At 34.9% G+C, this 23,951-nt stretch overlaps 2 protein-coding genes across 2 annotated transcripts; both read left to right on the forward strand.

Moving 5' to 3' along the window:
• The first annotated feature begins 2,684 nt into the window (after positions 1-2,684).
• Positions 2,685-15,299, forward strand: LOC110112766 (protein AE7-like 1). The gene is made up of 5 exons (XM_020845085.2): positions 2,685-2,871; positions 3,048-3,153; positions 7,464-7,563; positions 10,944-10,989; positions 14,987-15,299. The coding sequence occupies exons 1-5, from the start codon at positions 2,760-2,762 to the stop codon at positions 15,085-15,087; spliced, it is 465 nt and encodes a 154-aa protein (XP_020700744.1). The 5' UTR covers positions 2,685-2,759; the 3' UTR covers positions 15,088-15,299.
• A 2,177-nt stretch (positions 15,300-17,476) lies between these two features.
• LOC110112765 (glucan endo-1,3-beta-glucosidase 7) lies at positions 17,477-21,607 on the forward strand. The gene is made up of 3 exons (XM_020845084.2): positions 17,477-17,622; positions 18,045-19,301; positions 21,150-21,607. Exons 1-3 carry the CDS (start codon positions 17,553-17,555, stop codon positions 21,185-21,187), a joined length of 1,365 nt encoding a protein of 454 aa, XP_020700743.1. The 5' UTR covers positions 17,477-17,552; the 3' UTR covers positions 21,188-21,607.
• The last annotated feature ends 2,344 nt before the right edge of the window (positions 21,608-23,951 follow it).

Genomic DNA, 23,951 nt, shown 5'->3' on the forward strand with positions numbered 1-23,951 from the left:
ATTAGGGCAAATTATTGGGTCAGGTGACTGAACGCAGAGATAGGTTCGGATAATAATAAAATATTATTTTAAAATTAGCGCAACTAAAGCGCAACCAAAGCGCAACTAAAGCGCAACCAAAGCGCAACTAAAGCGCAACCAAAGCGCAACTAAAGCGCAAGTCAAAAAGCGCAACTAAAGCGCAACCAAAGCGCAACTAAAGCGCAACCAAAGCGCAACTAAAGCGCAAGTCAAAAAGCGCAACTAAAGCGCAAGATGACGCGGCAAATTTTTATTGGCTGTCCGAACTTATCTTTTGGCTCCGGTCACCTGACCCAATAATTTGCCCATTTTCAGGGGTTTCCACGTAAAAACTCTGGTGCCTCTTATGAACGCTACACCCTCTCTCTTATCTACTTGTGTGCTGGATTTTCGTACATTGCTAAGATGTTAAACTATATATTTGTCTACCGCCGCGAATACTCCAGGACGCAACAACTATAATGCCTAATCATTTGTTAGATAATTCAAAGCATCCATGTTCTACAAAAATTATTGAAATTCTAGTGAACAACATATGGTTAAAAATTATCATATAATAAGTAGACTATTATACTAATTATCTTATTATTTAGCTTGTGTCTTTTGCCTGATGAATCTATGAATATTTAGTCAAATACTTCTTATTCTCCTTCTTTAATTATTATTAACTTTGAATTTGCTTCAGACATAAAATAAGAGATGGTTTAGCATCATCTTCTTCTTTTATGGGTCCAAATTCTATCTAATTTTGCATCTGATAAGTTCTCCTTTGTCTCATTCTTATTATAACCTAAAACTTTTTCCTTAAATGTATTTAAACCTAAATAATTAATAGTAAAAAATCAATGTAAATATCATATATATGAAGCTTTAGTGGTGATTGTTCACATAAGCTCTGAGATCATCAGAGATAAATAATGTGCTAAGAAGAGGAAAGTTTAAGCAGCTACAGTTTGAGCAGAAAGGTTTGCATTAGTCATGACTATGATAGCTATGACTAATATTTTTTACATATTAAAGATAATTTGGTCGAATTTTTTTTTTTTTCAGATTTATTTTTCTAAAAAAACAAACAATGATGATAATTCTCTAATTATGTATATGAAGAGTGTATAAAGTGTGAAATTCCTTGAGAAAATAAAGGTAATATCTTAAATATCGTGACACCTTTTGGCGTAATGGTAAGAATTTAATTAGAAACTCCAAAATTAAGTGTACTCGTATAATGGTATAGGAGCACTCTTGGGATGAATGATCTTCTAGGAAGTTATACAAAGATGATAAAACTGTAAGGCCATTGGTCCAAAGTGAACAATATATCGATATTCAAGAGTTTGAATAATTACAAATGGTGTCAGAGCAATACATAAGCCGAAAGATAAAAACTACCTATCTGCTTGGTTGATGATTTGAGGCTAAGGATACTGATGAAAATGTTAGTTATCTAAGTAGAGGAGATTGTAAAATCCCCTTAATTTAAAAAATAAAACTAAAATCACAAACATCAAATTATTATTTTTTGTGTAAGATTGAATTTTTTTAGAAACTCCAAAGTTAAATATGCTATTATAGGAGCACTCCTGGATGGACGAACTCTTGGGAAAATACATTAATGGTCTAAAATCGTGAGGCCATTAGATAAAAGCGGATAATATCTTAATATTTATGAATCTTAGTTGTTACGAAGGTATCATAACAATACATTAGCCTAAATATATATACATTTTGCTCAGTGGATGATTTTGGGCTAAAGTTACTAACGTTGACGTGAGTTATCTAAGTGGGAGAATTTGAGAAATCCCTTAAGAAAATATAATTAAACTTTTAAGCATCAAGACACCTTTTGATGTAGCTATCGAAATTTCATTAGAAACTCCAAAGTTAAGTATACTTGGAGGAGGCGAAGAAGCTTCAACTCTTTCAGAACTCTATTTTATGTTAAGTACAACAACAACAAATAAATACAGAAGAGAAAAATCAAACCCTAGAAAGACAATGGAAAGCGACTTGTTCGAAGCTCTATCCCATGCAAACGAGTGAAGTCGATCGAAGATGGAAGCTTTACCTCACCGAATGACACTAAAGAAACAGAGAAGAGGGAAAGCCAACCCGCTTATAAGGATTAGATTTATTCTTAATTAGTCATTAGTTTAATTAGGTTAATTAATATAATTTAAAATAAAAAAATTAATTAGGCAATTCAGTACCGAGTAGGAGGTGATGTGACGCATTTTCATTGGCTCCGGATATCGTTCGGTGTCCGAACCCAACAATTTCCCCTGGAGAGGAGGTTAGGAAAGCACCTATTCTTGAGGAAGAAAGCTGCAACTGTAGTTTCACTTAAAGGGGAGGAGGGCTTATACTGTGGTCTGCTAAGGAGAAGGAAGGGTTGGCTAGATTCGTTGAAGAGACCAGAGGGATTATTGGTTTAAAGAAATTTGGAAGTGTGGAGTTGGATCGGGTGAGTGGGGTTTCCTACGTGGAGCAATTATTAGGTCCTTTCACTGGATGTAGAGGAAGGTTCGGTTTTAGGCAAAAATAGGTCAAAAAGTGCAAATACCGAGTTTTTCAAAAAACTCGGTATTTTTTCAAAAAACTCGATATTTGCATTTTTTTAGGCAAAACAGAATTTCTACTAGGTCCTTGCACCGGACCAAATAAAAGTTCTCTTTCTAGAGCAGCGCGAGTAAAGTCTGAATTCAGGAAAGAGAGTGAGAGAGAAAAAAAGATAGTGGGATATGACGCTGGGGCTGATCAACGCGAATCCGGTAGTCCATGCGAAGAAGGAGAGGATCGTCCGCGCCGAGGATAACCACGCTGCTGATGCAGTAGATTCCCTTGATGTCTTTGGTATCCTACTTTTGATTCCATCGAGTTCCGAAAGTAATCCATTTGCAACTTTATTTTCGTTTCCCCTTTTTGGTTATTGGAAGTTGGGAATTAATTGGTGTTCAATTAGGCGTTGATAAAGAAAAATTTCTTGTTTTGCTTCCTGTTATAACTTTTCTTGACTAGAAGGAATCCAGATTCCGTTAGGGATATAAGGGATCCGGAGCATCCCTACTCTCTCGAGCAGCTCAGCGTTCTCTCCGAGGAGTCCATTACTGTAGATAAAAAGCTCGGCCGAATTCAGTATGTTTTACTGTGGAGTTTACCGTTAACATGTGCTTTGCTTTGCCAACTTGTGACACTCATTATAACATGTTGTTTTCTTGTTGTTTTGTAACGAGCAAAATTGAAGCTTTGAGTTCAATGTGCTTCTGCCGCAATTGGCAAACATAACTTTGTTTTTTTATTAGCTTCGTCTCAGTCTATTACTACCAGGGCAATTACTCGTTGGCACGTTACCAAAAGCACTTGATTGGGCACGAATCTCGAGATATAATTGAATTGATAACTTCAAAAATTATATTAAAGACCATCCAAACCTCGATTTCAACAAACTTATAGTAAAACTGAATGTCTCAATGAGACGAATCCAACATGCCCAAGATTGCTTGATTACAACTCATTTTGACATCTAAATGCTGAAAAAATGATCTATGATCCAAATAATCAATACAGGTTGTCCGATGGAGTGCTGTAGATTTTCTCCACATTTGCGGGGCATGCCATTCCAAAAAAATTATAAACTAGCATCCACTCTCTACATGAAGGGGGAGTTTGGACCCTTGGCAAGTGAGGGAAAATAGCTTTGAGGCTTGAAGAATTTTGAAGCTCCACCTGAGCAACATTACCAGAGAACTCTTGTTGCTCGGCCGCCACCGCCAGACTTGGGCTTGACCGCCATCGTTTGAACTTTCATTTACTGACTGTTGCCATCATACCTCCTCCGCCCTATTGTCACCACTGGACCTCTGTTCGACTATTGTTGGACCTCTGCTTGGCCACAATTGCCAGACTTCTGCCTGCTAACCGCCAATGTTACAAGATTTAGATCTAAAAATGCATTAAATGTCTTAGAAGAAGAAGCCTACATGGAACCTCCAACAAGTTTTAATCATTGATTCAATACTAACCATGTATAGATTAAAGAAAGCATTATACGGCTCAAACAATCTTAAATACCACGATTTGGGAGGTTTTCCAAAGCCTTTAAAGGATCAACTTTAAACAAAGTCTTGGAGATCACACTTTATTTATAACAAAAATTCAAGAAAGGAAAAATCAAGTTTCTATTTATTTTGGAAGAAAAGATTATATGCGATGATTCTGAATAAATGATGATCATAAAAGATCAATTATCCATATAATTTGAAGTGAAAGATCTAAGAACACTTAAATATTTCTTGAACTAGAAGTGACTTACTAAACTGTTGGAATATTCAACTCTAATAAAAATACATCCTGAATATGCTAACTGAAGTAGGTATGATGGGATTCAAGCTTTCAGAAATTCGAATTGATTATTGCAATAAGCTTGGATAAGCAGGCGACAACCCATAAGTTGATCAAGGGAGTTATCAAAGGTTGATTGCCTATATTGTAAGTTCTCTAAATTAATTTATGCATAATCCCAAATAAGTACGTTGATCAGCTGCATATAAAACACTTAAGTACCTCAAAGCAACTTTAGAGAAAGGAATCTTATTTAAGAAAAATAAAAGATTCAACTTAGAAGCATACATGGTCCACATGGATGCTAATTGAACAAGATACCTCATAGATAGAAAACCTACTAGTTATTGCACCGTTATGTGAGAAAATCTGATCACTGGAGAAGCAAGAAGCAGTTAGTAGTCTCCAGATCTGATGCTGAAGTTGAATTTTGAACAACGTCCTATTTAATTTGCAAAATATTGTGAATTGAAATAATCTTAAACGACTTGAGAATAAAATGGGAAGATATTATGAAGTTATATTGTGAAGACATATCAACCAACAACATTGCACGTTACCCAATCCAAAATGACCTAACAAATTATATAGATTTCCTATGGTGACTCAAGTCCTATTTTGGTTTTTTCAGGCCAATTTCGATTGGCAACTCAAGTTTTCTACGCAGTCTTGTGTAGATCTTGATTTGAAATTCTTTTTATGTAAATTGATGTCTATTATCTAATTGACTTTCTAGTTCATATCTGAATGCTAGGGTATCCCTTAACATATTCATTGGTTGCTCGTGCCATTGATTGATGCTCCTTCTTGTACCTTAGCAAATGCATACTAAATCTTTGAGTATGTAAAACTCTGGAAATGAAGCTGGCTAAAACTAGGAAGAGGGTTCTTTGCTGACTATACTGTCCATTATTTGGAAGAAACTATAAAATAGCAGCAAAATTTTATTGCTTGAATTCTGGATGAAGGGTTGACTCTAATATGAAAATCGTTTTTATATCTGTTGATTTTTGTCACCTAATTGATGGTTACTTTTTTTTTTAAAAAAAAATCTTACTTCGATATCAGCAGATAGAAGGTCCTTGCATGTGATTTCCTTTTTCATTTAATCCATATGTTGGCCTATTTTCACCTTCTTTTTATAGCATTTGTGATTCCATCTTTTTTCCAGAATTTATTACTCATGCCTAAGTGACTGCCAAGATATTTGCTGCACTATCATGCTTATCTTCTAGTTAAACTTTGAGGCTTTTTCCTGTAGTATAAATTTCGGTGATATTGCCCAAATTATGTACTTAGCATAATATGATCATGAATTGTGTAATGGATCTCTCTCCTGCAATCATATTACTCTCTATTTTATTTTCCTTTCTTTGTGTAATGTTGTTTTGTTCATCGGAAAAATTCTTATGACAACTGCCATTGTACTAGAACTAGTAAAAGTTCACAATAGTCCCCTGACTATCAATATTTGTTCAATTTAGTCAATTTCACATTGCCCCATTTTAGTCCCTTGACTATTAAAAATTGAGCCACTTTGGTCTCAGAACCTAAAGGAGTTAAAGTTAACTTCAAAAGTTAAATAGGCGGGTATTTTAGATATTATAAGTGGATGTTGGGATAAAATTGCTTACTTGGCTCTGTTTTATCATTACTAGAAGATTGTATTGAGTTAATGGGGCTAGTCTCTAAATTACAAGTAATTAAATATACTTTGTGTCCTTCATTTTCAACCTTCTTTCTTGTGTTCTCTCTTTTCTCTCTCTCCCCCCTCTTGTTTTTTTTCTATTAAGCTCATACACTTTCTTTCCTGCAGGTTCATGAAGAAAGCTTGAGATCAAATATTATTTCTTGATTCTCTCTGAGGTCGAGTGGACGTACTAAAAAAATACTTAATGAGGTCCATTATTAGAGATGAACCATGTAGTAACCATGAATATTTTTAAATTCTTTCCTCTTAATTTTTTTAACAACAACACCACCACCAACAACAACATCAAGCTTTATATATTTTAACATTTATATAAAATGATTAAGATCACAATTCACAAAAATATTAAAAAATTCTATTATATTTGCTCAAACAAGAATAATTTATATATAGGACAACTCTCCAACAATTTCTTAGTTTACCTAAAATAAACAGGATATATCATTTAGTCTTAAGCCACTCATAAAATTCACAAAATTTCTGTGTGGAACTTAGTGAACAACTCAGTTAGATAGTCATCTAAACAAATTTTTAAAACTATAAGATCATTTCATTACACAATGCATAATGTAGGGTGTATGTGATTCAATGCAGAGTTAGAAGGTTTGGAAGCAAACTCTTAAATTTTGAAGGTTGTAAATTTTTAAGCTGTAATAAATGGAAAAATAGTAAGTATGTTAAAAATCAAATCTGATTTTATGTAATGGGCATTTTATGAGAAATTTTGATTTGGAAATTCAAGATGAAAGCAAAATTTGAGTTTCATACGCTTCCTGTAAATTATATTATATGAAATTTTATAAAAAACACTCTGTAATCAGATAAGAAGGAAAAAAAATTCATTAAAAGACCTCTTCCTCGATGAATTTTTTGCTGTTATGAACAAGACACCATTCCATTACTGAATTAATAGCATAAAATTGAGGCCAAGAGAAACAACAAACCTAGCTCCGTCTTGTGGATGTCGCACATTGCTTGCCATCGCTTGTCTGGCTCGCGTCTAAGCATGCCGCATCGCATCTTGCCCGGTCTGCTTGTTCACATTGCTTGCTCAGTCGCGTCGTCTTTCTCGAGTCAACGTGAGTCGTTCGCGTCTCCTACGTAGAAAGGTCTCCATGGCGTCTAGCGGGAAAGTGTAAGGAATATGCAAACTTTAAGATATTTTACTTAAATGCACCCAAAGAAACGAACCTCTCCGGCTCTCTCCATTAATTTAAATGGTTAGGGATCAAATTGACTCAATTTCTAATAGTCGAGGGACTAAAATAGGGCAATGCAAACTTTAAGACTAAATTGTACATTTATTGATAGTTGGGGAACTATTTTAAGCTTTTACTCATACTAGAACGCTTCTTATTCCACTGTCATAGTAACTGCTTTGTATATATTGTAGGATAACTTTCACCCCAACTGTTCAGCATTGCAGCATGGCAACAGTTATCGGTTTGTGTCTGAGAGTAAAGCTATTGCAGTCTTTTCCTCTACATTTCAAGGTTAGGGACTCACCTGTTTACACGTATTAAGAAGAAATTTGTCACCGTAATTATGAAAAAATTATGTTCCATCGATATGAACTTCATTTTTTCTGGACTATCTCATTTTGTGTATTCATATTTGCTTTAACATCAATCCAGGAGTTATTTTCTTGGTAAAATAAAGTGCAGTTCTCAAAATTTAGTGAGATATATGTTATTTCTTATCCTACTCTAAATACTCTTGCTTGGTTCATTGATAGGAACAATTCGGTCTTGTTTGATTACATGTATTAACCCATCCCTGTTATTTGTCAAAAGATCTTCGACAACGCACTTAAAATTTTGTTGTTTTTTATCATATAAAATGGGGAGAAACTAAAGCCTTTATCATATCGTAGGATATAAAAAATTTGGTGTCTTTTGTCCTTATATAATGCTAGTATCTATTACGGCTCATTCTCATTATTAAAAAGATGGCAAGGAAATACTGAAGACTTGTAACTCATTGGCGTAAGTTCAAATGAATCTAGTTAAGCTGAGCAAGTACCTTTTTATGTTTGAGCTTGTTTATTATCGGTTTGTTCAAGCTCGATTCGAGCTTTTTTATTTTTGTTCAAGTTTGATTTACTTAAAATGATAGATGTTCATGTTTGATTTGTGTTTGATTCGTTTCGTGCTTATAGAGCTATAAACAAACGAGCCATATTGAGCGATTAATGAGCTTTACTTTCTTGATGTTCATTAGCTTTAATACACGAACAATGTATAAGAAATAATAATGAACATGTTGACAATTAATGTAAAATACATGTAAATTTTCACATTAAACATAAGAAATACATAACATCACATTATGTTCTATTTACTGTTCAACACTTTTATATAAGTCATTAGATGATTATAAACTTTTGCATCATTCCAGCTTTCTAATTTAAGGTTGGGCCCGAATTCTCAATTTTTAGAATTTTGAGAATGTAGGCTTACCTCATTAGGTCTTTCGCCTTTACTTGTGCGGGCTTATCTCCCATATATGACTTATTGCAACCTTTCAATACCGTTCACTTTTAACAAAATCACTTTTTAATGACTCAACATCTTTATACATGAACAAACTGGAATGAAATATTATCATAAACATAACAAGTGTGAGATTGCAAATATACAAAATTTTATTAATTCCTTTGACATCGTTTGGGTATCTCATATCGTTTTCCAGAACAATTGGGTAAACTGATTCACCTAAAGTATCCCGAATCCTTTTCCTTTTTTATACCACCTAAAGCATAAGTTTTCGTCACTTGTGCATGATGCGTACATAAAGCATATAAAAATAACGCAACTTATATAAAAATTTACCCGGAATGAACTCATTCAACCCAAAATCTCACCTCTTACTCCCTTCTTCCTCTCTACTTCCCTTGCTTTTTATTTCTTTGTTATTTTCTGAATTTTCTTATATTCAACTTACTGTTTTCAGCACAAAGACATGAATTTTAGCAACCATTATTACATAATATAAACAAACAACAATGCATTTACCTGCCCTTAGCTTTTCCTCTTCCTTTTCCTTACCAACTTATGTAATTGCAGCTGATTTAAGTAATGTACAGCAGCCTACAGTAGCCCTATGCTATAATTTCAGCATGTTTCAGCAAAATTAGATTTTTCACACAATGAGTTCATCACCAAATACTGATTTCAGCAACTATAGCTCTTACCTTAGCTTAATTCAACAATAGTCGACTGATTTGAGCAATCATAACTTCAGCAAATACTATTTCAGAAAAAATACTAGCTCTTTTTTATTTTTCCTTAACTCTATTCTATGAATTTTTCCTTCACAGCAGCTGTATGCTGCAACAATGCATGAACAACTCCCGCTTCCTTCTCCAACTCCCCGCTCAGCCACAGCTTCAGACTGCAGAGGACGGGCAGTGGAAGGAAGGAAATGAAATGTTAAGGCTTCAGTGGCTCAGTCCTTTAACTTAACCTATATAATGTTATTATATTATAATGCATTCTCCACTAACCTTTCATCCTCTCCCAGCCGTAGGATCTCATCAACCGATGCATGCTTGAATATGCTACAGTAGATGCATTTAATTAAATCTACTTAAATATTACATAACTGAACTGTTAATTGAGTATTACTAAATTTTTAATTAACTATTACTTAAGTATTAAACAACTATTAATTGAATAGCTATACATATATACAATTAGATTGATATTTTACTTTTATATATCAAAATGCTCAAAATTAAAAGTAGAATTTAATGAAAATAAATTAACATTTAGAGTAAGTTTATGCTTATATTTATTTTGAACATTTTGAGTATTATAATTCACCCCTCGAATTAATCGGCAATACTTGTAAAGCGTTTGAAGAATATACATCAAACTAGTAACCTCACAAGAATTGATGAAATTTGGAATAATATTTCAATACCTAATTTTTTATCATTTTTACATGCTTCAACTTTCTATTTATAGCCCACAAAGATTCCAATACATTTCAAAGTTCTCCTTGATCTAATAAAAAAAAGGAAAAGTTCTAATTCCTTTATAACATAAGCAGTAGAAATCAGCTTTAGTTTTTTTAGGTTCCATGTGAATGCAACCATAAAAGGAAAACCAGAGGAGTCAATGCTGCGACAAGGAGGATGGTTTGGGACTGCAGTAATTAGCGGAAGAAATGTAAAGAAAAATTTCGAATATTGGACGTTAGTGTGAAGCAGCAATTGTGGGATTGCTTCAATTGGATTCTCTGACTGTAGCATTAGCTGACATAGGGGAAAATCTAGGTCTGCAGTATAATAGCGACAAGGAGGTAAATATGGGATTGTAGGTGGTTAAAGACAAGCAAAAAATCACGTGAGGCAGTATAAGGAAACTGTAGGAAGCTTTTAAAAAAAATCATATAAAAAAATTACTCATGGACAAATAATGAAATCCTATAGAATAGAAACAATGAAAGCTTAAGCCTATTTTGTTTATGATGCTAATTGAATTAGGCCTTGCTGTTGTTAAGGAAGCCTAACGAGGAAGCTGAAATATTGGAGAACACAACTCATTCTCATTATGTCCAGCAGCATAGGCTTGTTTAACATAAATTGAAAAGAAATACTATGCAAACTAAAATATAATACAATTTAAAGTTAATTTTCAATCCTTCGGATGAGTATACATTCTCAGATTTCCTTCAGAAAGCTCTTTGCATATTGCTTTGATATTTTGGGTTTATTACTAGCTTTGAATATCTATGAGAAAGCATACCAGATCAGTGTGAATTATTCAATTTGCCTTTATTAGGATATTACCTCTTTTTTGTCCTTACATTTCCTTTGTTGCTATCAGAAGCCATAAATAATACTTAGAAATTATATTCAATCTTGCAGGTTGATATCAATGTATCCCCAGGATCTCATGCTGATGAAGAATCAGGTGTTTCATAGTCTCTTAAATGTTATTACTTGGAATCCTGACAACTTTCACATATTTAGAAGTTAGTTCGGCTGTTATCTATTCTGATGCTGGTGAATTTTTTCATATCTTGTTATGGATGCATCTCATGTTGGTTGGTTTAGGTACTTCAAACAATCAGTATGATTCTAATTCATGCAGTAGAACTTGGGCAGTACTGCTGATCTCTTAATGTAGTTGGTTTAGGTACATGAACAAAGCAAAATCTAGTTAACCCAATTCCATGATTCCTACTTCAGGTCCAACAGAACTTGGGCACAACTTCATATCTCTCATCCTGATATAATTCAGGATTTTGGGTGATGTGTGCCTAAGTTTAAAAAATAAAGCTGGCTAACATTTTTTCTCATTTTTATCTATTATTCTTTGGTCCTAAGCCAGGTCTCAAGCCTTGGATGAGAGAAGTGGTTGGTTGCGTTATGTAGTCGACAATCAACTTAAAACTAGTCGAATCATTATGATATGAATCCTTTAATACATTATGTTAATGCTAGGGTATTACCTAGAAGTGATGCATTGACTTGAATATAGTAAGAAGTGTGCAAGGGATGCTGCACTGGCGCCCGGGTACAGTGTTAAAGTTTTCCACATCCGTTAATATTGCAAAGATTGTAAAGTTATTCTTAGTGAAAGTTTATGTACTCAACATCACTTACTAGTTTTGGAATTTATGATGAAGGGGTGAAATATGAAAAATAAAGTAAATGTTGTTCTAGGATTACACGGGGGCATTTAAAAAATACAAACAAAAATATTTTTGAGAGTAAGCTTCAAGATATTAAGATTTTGACTATGCATGAGGAAGTTAATGTTATGTGAGAAAAAATAATTAGTGATATTATGTTGTTGCAAAAGATATGTTTGGAACATAAAAGTAAAAATCTCTAATAGAAAAAAAAGTTGGTGGTTGAATCAAAATATGCAAGAAAAGATAAAAAATAAAAAACTTTGTTATAAAAATTGGTTTAAGTGTAAAAGCCCTTAAAATTGAGAAATATATAAAGAGACATGTAAGGAGTCTAAAAAAGCAAATTGCGATGCAAATAATTTAGCTTTTAATGAATTATATAATATATTAGATACTAAGGAGGGTGAAAGATATTTGTATAAGTTAGTCAAACAAAGAGATATGAAAAATAAGGATTTAGTTTAAGTGAAATGCATTAATGATGTAGATAAAAAAGTTCTTTTATTATAAGAGGATATTCAACAAACGTGGGTAAGATATTATGATCAGTTTTCAATGAAGATTGTGAGAATATGATTTACTTTTTATATCCTTAATACTCTAAATGAAAAAAGAGTTTTTTTTTCTTGGTGTATTAATAAAACCAAAGTTAGAGAGGCTTTAAAGAAATTAAATTGTGGAAAAGTTGTTGGACCCGATGATATTTCAATAGAGGTGTGGAAATGCTTAGGAGATGAAGAAATTATTTTTGGCTTATGAAACTTTTCAATATTATTTTGAAGACTAAAAAGATGCTAGATGGGTAGAGTGTGTTGATTTCTATTTAACAAAAATAAAGGTGATTTGCAAGAGTGTGTGAATTATAGAGAATTAAGTTAATGTGTCATACTTTAAAATTTTGGGAGAGAGTTATTGAACATAGGTTACGACGTGATACTAATATTTCTCAAAATCAAATTGGATTCACGCCAGGTAGATCCACTATATAAGCTATACATTTATTTAGAGGTTTGATGTTAATACCAAAAGTAATATTCTTGTTGAATCAAGCATACCGGACATACAAACTTTGGCAGCTGTCTGTATGCCTGGAATGCTTGATTCAACTTTTGACCCATGTATCAATGATTTTGTTTTTGGGGACCCTGTTCCTTAAATCTCGATTTTTTGAGTGCTGCAGTGCACCATACTAAGCTTTGTGATAATTTTCCTTAACTCTTGATTACTGTATGCTATGCATGGTTCAAATAATTAGAAAAAAATCACATATCTAATGCATGAAGCTCTTGTCAGTATGGGATTTGGGAAGGGTTTGATGTACACAATCTTGCCCTTGCATTATATATATATTGTCTATTTTTATTTTTAAATTATTTTTTAAAATATATTTATTTAATATATTTTCTACCTATTTTATATTTAAATTATTTTTTTAGAATTTACTGTAGCAAGTTCGGCTATTGACAACTGAGCATAAGTCGCCCATTTGATGGGCGACTTTGCCTATTTTTTAAATTTTTTTTTTTAATAATACCTAGTTTAAAAATTTATCCAATTTTTAATTATTCAAAATAGTGGCTATTTTTATTAAGTCCTGAATGCTGGTTGTTAAATTATGAGAGCTACTACAAAATTCTATAATTTAGGCTATAAAAGTGTACAACATAGTCTAAAATAATCGTCAATGGCGGCTCATCATTAAATTGGAAGGCGGACTCTTTACTAGATAAAGCCGTGCAATCCTCACTAGTAAAACATGCCACAAGCACATGCAAATAAAGAGTAGGAAAGAAGAGGAAGAGAGAAGGAAAAGAGGAACAAATTCTTATAGTAAAGAATAAATTTGAGAAGTAGCATCAATGCTTTATTCTCCACATTCAATCCTCAGCTTCATAATAGGTGGTTGTATTTTCTCTCATTCGGTAATACAAACAAAGTGGTATCCATTTTAATTCATATGAAGTGTAATATCTATCCATGTATATTTTTTAAAGATTAGCGAAATATTTTAACTTCTATGATCATAGATATATGTTAATTTTACTGAATCATGTAAATTTGTGTTTTGTATTTAATATCTTTCATGTGTTATTCTTTTGACTCCATTAGTCTTTTTGCTCGAAGATTTATCACTATACTAACTTTTTTAGATTCCGCATTATCTCCAACTTTTACTCATTGGCTATTGTTAGAGAGGATAACCAAATGTGAATTTTAGTTGGGTCAAATTCACTAGTCACTAAACCATTTTTAAACTCAAAAGCTTAAGCTTTTCGGTGAAACCCAATCTCTTCATATTTTATAAACTAATATATTTTTCAACTAATCAATGTGAAACTAAACCCTACAATTTACCTTTAATATGAGAGCTCTTCACATCGGCTATTAGTCCCTTGAGCGGAAGAATTGCTTGATCATAGTTGAACTATCGACTATAATATTATCTATTAGGGAGGATAATTAAAAGGGGTCAAAGTTTCTACTGCAAGCTGAGCCCCAGCTACAAATCATGTTTCCTTTGGAGGAAGTAATTCAGTTTGTGCTTTTGCTTTGACTTTGATTTTCAAATTGGTTTTGTGCACGCTATTAACGAAAACTGTAATCTCAATGCATACCACAATTTTTTCAGGAAAGAAGCTCAATATCTGAATGATAGTTTTCAACATCATTAAAGCACAGAATCTTATTTTCTTCTGTACATTTTTGTGGTTTTATCTTCCTGGTAATTTTATACATGGACTGAACGTTATTTTAATTTTCAGTTTGGCAAGCAACGATCAATTTTGCCTTGAGCCTTACAAATTTATAAGCATTTCCTACTTTTCATGATTGGATTGAAAGCAGCAGAACTGGGCTTAACTTTTACTAAAAAATTAATTATCATCATCATTGTTAGCTTTATCTTAATTATTTGGGCTGATCCTATGAATCCTCATTCTCCATCTATTCCTTTTTTCTCATGCACATAACTTGTAAAAATCCGAAAATGTCAATTGTAACCGTCGCACGCCTCTCAATGCACCGCGATGAAATTAGGTGAATTTTTGAAGTTGTCAGAATTTGACGCAATTAATTTTATAAAATCCTACACGAAATTTCGATCGTTTTGGTATGTTAGATATGTGATTGTTCATGTGATAATATTGGAACTATGTTTTAAAATTTTTTGTCCGACTTTCGTTCCCACCTCATTTACTCGAGCTTATTGGGACAGGTCTTGACAAAACTTATAATGCATGATTTTTTATTCTCATAATTTCGAACATGCAGTTAACAAGCAGCTGAATGACAAAGAGAGAGTTGCTGCTGCCCTCGAGAATCCCAGCCTGCGTCAACTCGTTGATGAATGCCTCTGCTCCAGTGAACTCTAGACCCATTAACATTTGTTTTTTCTCAAGGAAAAAGCTGTATAGTAGTTGTAATATCATACAGGTAAAGTCCTACTGAGGTCTCTTTGTAGTCTAAATAAAGCGATCTTCGAAATATTTAGTGCCATTATCGGACTGCTATAAACTTCTCTCTCAAGTTTTCTGCTGTATTAACATTGATATTTACCTGTTAGGGATATCACCTTTTTATTTTCTTTTGCTGTTTTTTTGCCCCCTTGCTGAGAAAAGTTGAATGTAAGGCTTCATTTGGGACAGCTTTCTCATTACTTTTTAAAACGGTGTTTTAGTACAAAAAATTCTAATTCAAAATTTTTTTTAACTAAAACTCTGACTTAGAAAGCATTAAGAAAGCTGTCGGAAGGCTCTCATTATTGATGGATTATACTAAGCTATGACTTTCGATGAATTATTTGTAGAATAAGCAGGTTCATTTGTTTGCAATTTATTGGAAGCTGTGGGAGATCTTCTACCTGAGAAGAGCTTCAGCTTACTACAATTGAGAGGGCTTAGCTTCGGTATGTAACTTTGATTTATGCCATAATTCTCATAATACAAACTACTCTTCTAGCATCAGCTATTTCTTATAATATTTTAACTTATAGCATGACAAGCGTCATTTTGCTCACATGTTGACCATCAACAGGGAAGATATCTCTTAGTGCACAGCTTCATGGAAGAATAGTATATACCATGTAAAAATTAAGGGGTTTTTCCATACATAGCATCTAAAATTGTTATAATTATATACTTAACACTCAAACAACAAATCATTCTCCTCGTCTAAACTACTACTCACATTACCTCCCGTCAAACCACACCCTACACCGTCTTCTCCTCTCGCTTTGCTCTTCTTCGTCCGGAAATTGTCGTTCGCCTCACCACTTCGTCTTCTCCATTTCTTCGTCTACGTTTACTGTTTGTCTTCTCCATTTCTTCGCGGAATTTCAAAATTACCCCTCTTGTACATTAATTTTTTTTTTGAAGGTGGGCATTTGCCCACCCTCACATGAGTAGGGATCCGCCCATGGTAGGAGTTAATACCTATTCAGACGCGAATGCCTGGCTTTGTGCTCGCCTTTGGAGCGAAGAAGGAGAGGTATTAGGCGCGAAAGGCATGTTAGGGTTTTTGATGGTGGTTAATGGAGTGGTGATTTAGATGAATGCGATGATATTTTGATGATGGGTATATAAATACTATAATTTGGATGCTAGATATATAATTATTATAGTTTTAGATGTGATGTAAAAACTCCTAAAATTAGTAGCGCACCTCCACTGTCGATTCATCTAATAACCACTAAAATTTCAATTGTATTAACGGCTATATGTGGCAATTTATAATTTAGTAATGCAGTATTGTTTCACTCATTAAAAAACTATATATTTTGTGTATTTTCAGCTGAGTTGCCAAGAGTGCAATGTATAGCTACGTGATTATTAAATGCTTACTCTACTTGTAAATCAAGATTTTTTTTTTGTAGGAGCTTTTTTTTTTTTTTTTTGAGACGATGAAATATTGTCCATAGGCCAGTTAAAATCTCGATTGACCTAGCGGGCAACCGACACAAATTTACTCGAGCCGACGGTTAAGATTGACACTACCATCCAGGGGATTCGAACTAGGCACTTGTGCTTTGCCCAGCCGGTTCTCCACCTCACGGACTAAGCGGCGGTGGGTATATGATGAGTGTTAGTTTATCCTAATTGGCTCAAAAGTTCTTGTAGTTTGCCCTCTACGCCTGGATTTGACGGATTTTTCAGCATTTTTATTATAAAAAGAACAATAAGCAGAAATATTATATATTTGAGAAAATAAATATAATTTTTCCTCTATTTTTTTCTAAAATTTGATTTAAGAAAAAACAAAATAACAAGAGTGATTTAAAAAATAATTTTCAAGAAATTATGACAACAAAAATTAAAAATAACATTTAGATAATTATATAAAGAAAAAATCATTCATAATATTTTGATCAAATTTTAATTTTTTGATTCTTTATACATGAAATTTATTTTAAAATAAATAGTGCTATTATCTTTAAAATTTATATTTTGACAATAACTCTTATCATACATGCCCCTTATTAAAATATATAAATAAATAAATTTAAAACTCCCATACTTGATTATTAATCAGCGATATTTCAGACGTTAAAGACGAACGTTGGCGTCGTTGCACAGGCGTTATTTAACGATGCCGTTATTTGCGGTGTGCTCACCGCAGTTCACCCTCTACGCCTGGAACCAGATGCTCAGCTCGAACTCCCGTGCACCACGTGGGCTTGTTCCTGACCACTGACGGCAGTGGTCAAAGTAACGCACTTTGTCGACCTCTGTAGCCCGCTTTCACACCCATCTTCTTCTTTTATTACGAAATCGACCACTCCATTATTTCATCCTCATCTGATCATCTCCATCTTTCACACACACACTCTCTCTCTCTTCCCATGGCGCCGAGCACTCACCTCTTCTTCGCAATGGCCATGCAACTGTTCAGCTTCTTTTTCTCCTCTGCAAGTAAACTTCTCTTTCGCTTTCTTTCCCCCTTTTTTTGAGATCTTTATCGATTCGTCGAAGAACGAGAATTAAAGTAGCAGCAAAGAGTTTTCTGTTACAATGATGTTACACGATCCACCTTTCTTCTTCCTCTTTCTGCTTCCAAGAAAGAGAAGTAGAAAGGGATCACTATGGCAAAGCTCCAGCTGGAACATTAGTCCGCATAGAAGTTCTTCCTAGAACGCCGGATCTCCTCTCTTTTTCTTTCTTTTCTCCAACACACAATTTGGCTATTTTTTTTAAATCTTTTTTAGTGCAAAATAAGCGTCACTTAGGATTCTGCTATTGTGGAACTATAAGTTGAATTAATGGAATTATTGCAGTTATTTTAATAATTTTTCGAATAGTAACGTTATTTTAACAAATTTTCTTGAACTCAAAAGGTTCACAGTCCTTCATCGGAGTGAACTACGGGCAAGTTGCAGACAACCTCCCACCGCCTTCGGCGACTATCCAACTACTCCGCTCCACCACCGTCGGCAAAATCCGCCTCTACGGCGCCGACCCAGCCATTCTACGCGCCCTCGCAGGCACCCAAATATCCGCCGTCATTGGCGCGGCCAATGGCGAAATCCCATCGTTAGCCAGTGACCCCTCCGCCGCCTCCCGCTGGGTGGCATCCAACGTCCAACCCTTCCTGCCTTCCACCTCCATCTCCTCAATCTCCGTCGGAAACGAAGCCCTCTCTTTTGGCGACCCGTCCGTCGCATCCCAGCTCCTCCCTGCAATGCAGAACCTACGCTCTGCCCTCATTGCCTCGTCCACTCCGTCCGCCGCTTCCATCAAGGTCACCTCCGTACACTCCATGGCCGTGCTCGCCCAATCCGAACCCCCCTCCGCCGGCGCATTTCACTCAGACATCGCACCGGCACTTAAAGGCATCCTCGACTTCCTCAACAAGACTGGATCCCCTTTCATGATCAATCCCTACCCTTTCTTCGCCTACCGCAGCGATCCACGACCCGAAACGCTTGCATTCTGCCTCTTCCAATCCAATCCAGGCCGATTCGACGCCGGCAGTAAGATCACATACACCAATATGTTCGACGCTCAGGTAGATGCCATACACTCGGCGCTGAATTCTGCCGGATTCCCTGGGATCGAGATTGTTGTGGCCGAGACAGGGTGGCCGTACCGTGGGGATGCGAATGAGGTTGGAACGAACGTGGACAATGCTAGGGCTTTTAACGGGAATCTGATTGCGCATCTGAGATCAATGGTGGGGACGCCGTTGATGCCTGGAAAGTCGGTCGAGACCTATATTTTTGCGCTGTATGATGAGGATCTGAAACCGGGGCCAACGTCGGAGAGGTCTTTTGGGTTGTTCCGGCCTGACTTGACGATGACATATGATGCGGGTTTGATGACAAAGGCGCCAGCTGCGCCGGCAGTGGCGGCGGGAGGGTGGTGCGTGCCGAAGGAGGGGGCGACGGAGGAAGAGTTGCAGGCGAATCTTGATTTTGCGTGTGCGCAACAAGGGGTGGATTGCCTTCCAATTCAGCCGGGAGGTGCTTGTTTTGAGCCGAATACGGTTAAATCACACGCAGCTTATGCTATGAATCAGCTGTTCCAGGTTGCTGGGCGGAATTCCTGGAACTGCGATTTCCGGCAGTCTGCGATTCTTACATCCCAGAATCCCAGTAAGCACCTCTTTTTAAAATTAACACTACTTATCTCTTACTAATTTTTTCTTCGCTGTTTCGGGAAATACCTTTCTTACCAATTTCTTTGAAAATTATGTATGAACTAAATTCTTCTTTTAAAAATTTCAAGCGGTCATTAATAAGAGTACCTTTTAGAAATCCCGCATCTATCATTGGAGAGATTATTACATGCGGAGATAAGATACAGAGAATTGTTCACTTTTGTCTTTATAAACAGTAAGTGCACAATTATTGTTCATCACCGAACTGTTCTTTGCTTCTGACCTCCTCACATAATAATCTCTCATATTATTGAAAGTCGTGGTATAATAGCTGGAGATATTTGTAGTAGAATTCAAGTTAGATGGTTTAAGTGGAGGAATGCTTCGGTCCTATTGTTTGATGGAATAGTTTCTCTCAAATTTAAGGAAAAATTTTATGAGATGATGAGATTTGCAATACTTTAGAGCGCAGAATGATTATCATTAAAATGAGAAATATAAAATTAAGCTAATGTTGTAGAAAGAGGATGTTTAGGTAGTTGTTTGGCTTTGCACTTAGGAGATAGATTGCGAAACAAGTATAGACGGGAAAAAGTTGGAGTAGCAATAGTGGCATATAAGTTTAGAGAGTTGTCTTAGATGATTTGGTCACATAAAACATTGGGATGACCCTATTAAGAGAGTACCTGTATTAGACTTGACCTATATTAAGAAAGAGAGAGTACCTATTAAGAGAGTATTTGTATTAGACTTGACCTATATTAAGAAAGAGAGAGGTAGACCTAAAAGGCTTGGTTAAAAAGTTTTAAAAATGATATTTTTATTAGATTTAAATGAGAATTTTATCCTTAATAGAATACAATGAATTAAAAAAAAAAAGATTTATGAAGTTGAACCTCGCAATGGGATAAAAACTTGTTTTTATTAAAGATACAAATCGACTTACATTCTTGAATTAAAATTTTAATTGGATATGAAGTGTATTTAAAAAAAAGGTTCATAAATTTTTTTTTTTTTGCAATTTCATAAAATAATAATCTTCAGTTTGTATAATCATCATTTATATTTAATTTAGTTGTCTTATTAAATTTATATATTTTTCATATATTGAAGAATATATTTTATAAATGTGCGGGGGTGCCCGGTAGAAGCACTGAAGGGAGCTTCCCTAATTATTTTGATCGTGGAAAATGCTTTGCTGCTCAATTTAGAGCTCAAATTAAGCCTTTGTTTGGGATGACTTTCTTACTGCTTCTCAAAGCAGTTTTTTAGTTAAAAAATAATTTTTTTCTACTACAAAACTGCTTTAAGAAGCAGAAAGAAAGCCGTCCCTAACAAAGCCTAAGTTTGCATAGCAGTTGAATGGAGGATATGTGGCGACTACTTGCACATATATCACATATCCTCCATGCAATGCTATTACAGCTCTAACTTTTTGATCATATCCGCTTTCTTATTGTGTATCAATTTTTTTTACATAGTTTGTACATTCACAATCCGGACGGTTCTTTTCATCTGGACTTTGAACAGAATAAATTCTCCTTAGTCCTTACAGTGCTTTTTGGGCTGTAATAGCATTTTCCAGCAAAGATAAAAAGCATTTTGGGCAGCATTTATCACTTGTTATCCATCCAACAGAAAAATAAAAAGCATTTTCCAGCAAAGATAGAGAAAAGGGATGATTCGTTCACATTATCATTCATTCAATAAGATGAAAACATATTTTGGGCAGCTCAGCTCAGCTCTCCATCCACACTTTGATCATATTAAGTCGTCTTAGAAATCCATAATTTGAATGGAAATCATCCATATTTCTTCTTGTAAGCTTCTGTTTGTCTTGCAGGTTACGATGGATGCGTATTTCCTGGAAGTGGAAGCTAAGCTTGATGGCTAAGGAAGAGAAAAAGAGCACTGTAAGTACTTTTTACTATTGTCGGGGAAGAATAAGAGAAAGCCGTTGAATCCGTTTGTCTTCTTTTTTGCTTTTGGTTATATTAAATTTGTGGTGGTGGAATCGGTTGGTAAGTGTTTGGCTTTTAACGTGGAAAGGGAATTTAGAATAAAGTGAAGTTTGGATCAGTAGGGATGAATAATTGTGAAGGGTTTTGTCCCACAATGGAATGCTGGAAGGTGGGGCTAAGCCCTTTGTGTTGTAAATTATGAAGGGTTTGTCTATGTAAGTTATATATATGCTTTCTTCATTAGACTTTGTTTATTTGGCTTTCTGCAGCAATGGACCTTTCTTAGTTTTTGGGAATTTGTAATGGATTTGAATCAATAATTTTAGGGATTTTTTTTTTTTGGTTCAATCATTCAGCTGCAGATACTTTCTTGGATCAAGAGTTTTTTTTTTTTGTTTTTGGAAAATTGGGGGCAAAGTCCATTCTCACATGTGTAATAATTGTTACAACTTGAAATGAAAAAACCAAAGAGAAGTTGTAGTCCAACAAACGAGAAATTATGAGTTACATTCGGACTCCAATAAAAATGTGACATGTCCTTGTACACAGCGTGCATAAATTTATACACATTGTGTACAAATGTGTATACAAGTTCTTACATATTATATATATAATTTTATAATTTGTATATAGTGTGTATAGTTGTACATATTGTGTATAAGGACACATGCCATGTTTTATTGGAGTCCGGATATAACGGGGACTCGGCATGTAATAATTTCTCCCAACAAACAGATGCAACAATATTTAAAATAAGATTACAAGACTTTTAAAGAGAATTACAGAAGTCCAAAATAAGGAACCAAGGTTGCCGGGGATGATCTTCCAAGACAAGATAGCTGGTTGCTGAGATGACCTTCCAAGAGTCCAATAGCCAATTGTATGCCACTCATCATTGTTCATAATGAAAAACTATTGTGTTCAGACAGCGTACCAAGCATATCGAGCCGTATCGAGCGCCCAGTGATGTGGTGCTTTTTTATTGATCTTTGGACACATTTGATGTCCGGACACAATAATCTCTCGTCCATAACCGGCCAATTAATAGAAAATCACAGCAGCGCTGAAAGAGAAGACAGCTTGTAAAGAGTTGCTTTGTTGAGCAGTACATCCATGATCGCTTTCTTTTTTGAATTGTGAGGACAGAAGTCTATAGTAATGTTAACAGAGACAAAAGGTACAACAAGGAGCAAATTGATCAGAAAACTAAACTATCAAATTGCATATAATATTTCATTTGTAGCTCCAAGTGAAAAGAGTAAACAAACATTAGGTCTCTGAAAAAGAGAACAAAAAAATTGATGGAAAAATTCTAAGGTTGAAAAGGGCATAGATAGTGTTGCATCTAAACTTCAATGAAATTGCAGCCCAACCTGAGCTATGTTCGAACTCAGTTTGGGCAATCATCATTGCTGAAAGCCTCGCAAAAATCGATGAAAAGAATATCCATCACATTATTCACCAATAGAAACAATCATTAAGAACATAACTCAAAAAAAGTAGTAGTCGTAGGAAAATAGGAGAATAGAGAAATCCATCCAAATCATATCAAACATCCCTGAATATATCAAAACCAAAGTAGCCTTGAAGAGAGTAGGCACAGAGAAGCCAAAATAACCATATGAAGAAACTCCTTGAAGTACTAGATAAAACAAGGAGAACCATCCACATAGGGCAAACATTTGAAAGGTAATAAGAACAAAAATTTAACCAAATTCAATCATTTTTTTCATCTAATAATAAGCAACTGATCAGCTCAAACTGAGTATTATATCGGTTAGGTCAAAATAGGGTAACTCATATCAGTATGTGTCTAACCTAGAAGAAATTATTATGTGCGAACACCGGATAATTCAGAGGCGAATTAGAATATGTAACGTCACCTAGTACACAGCGGTACACTGTAAACGGGTGGCATGGCGCATTCTGATTTGCCTCCGGACGGCGTTCGTATCCGCACATAATAGTTTCACCTAACCTAATGTGTGTGCTAGAATTGGTGAGCAAGTAGGGGCACGTGTAACAAAAGTCAAGTCAATAGTTGTATGATATGAGTGCAGTGCACTATGGTCATGAAAGCACATATGTATTAAAACCTAACAACAAAACTATCGAGCTCTTATTTGCAAAGCCTGTAGAAATGATACCATCTATAGAACCTCATAAGACAATTTCTAATCTTTAGCACAAACGCACCCATAAGAAAGGTTTCAAGCTCCAACAAATAGTCATACGAAAGTTTACTAAAAAGATAGCAATACTATTTTTTAAGCTAGTTTCAGTGCATCTTTTTGGCTTTTTTTTTTTCGAACCCTACTAATAAGAAAGTTGGCTTTGGAAATGTATGAAAAGAATTTTATGATATAACACCCCTTCGTTTATTATATATACAAAATTCACATCCAACTCTATTAAGGTTTTGTTTGCGACAACTTTCTTGCTGCTTCATAAAGTAGCTTTATAGTGCAAAATTTAAATTTTGCTCTATAAAGCTGCTTTAATAAGCAGTAAGAAAGCCGTTCCAAACGGAGCCTAAGACTCGCATACCTATTGTGGTCTTCCCATTCATCTTTGATTTTAGTGCCATTACACTCGATGAAGTTCAAGATGAATTGCTTGTCACGACCCGACCCGAGACGAGACGGATCCCGCCCGCGCTGGATCGCGACGGAGCTGCACTAACC

This window comes from Dendrobium catenatum, unplaced genomic scaffold (genome assembly GCF_001605985.2).
Source record: "Dendrobium catenatum unplaced genomic scaffold, ASM160598v2 fragScaff_scaffold_860, whole genome shotgun sequence".
NCBI lineage: Eukaryota > Viridiplantae > Streptophyta > Magnoliopsida > Asparagales > Orchidaceae > Dendrobium > Dendrobium catenatum.

Bases quoted from the DNA above. Each gene is read 5' to 3' on its own strand.
- LOC110112766 (XM_020845085.2), top strand. From the start codon at position 2,760: ATGACGCTGGGGCTGATCAACGCGAATCCGGTAGTCCATGCGAAGAAG. The intron at 2,872-3,047 runs GTATCCTACTTT...GAAGGAATCCAG, and splicing joins AGATTCCCTTGATGTCTTTG to ATTCCGTTAGGGATATAAGG. The intron at 7,564-10,943 runs GTTAGGGACTCA...TCAATCTTGCAG, and splicing joins CTTTTCCTCTACATTTCAAG to GTTGATATCAATGTATCCCC.
- LOC110112765 (XM_020845084.2), top strand. From the start codon at position 17,553: ATGGCGCCGAGCACTCACCTCTTCTTCGCAATGGCCATGCAACTGTTC. The intron at 17,623-18,044 runs GTAAACTTCTCT...TGAACTCAAAAG, and splicing joins CTTCTTTTTCTCCTCTGCAA to GTTCACAGTCCTTCATCGGA. The intron at 19,302-21,149 runs GTAAGCACCTCT...TTTGTCTTGCAG, and splicing joins TCTTACATCCCAGAATCCCA to GTTACGATGGATGCGTATTT.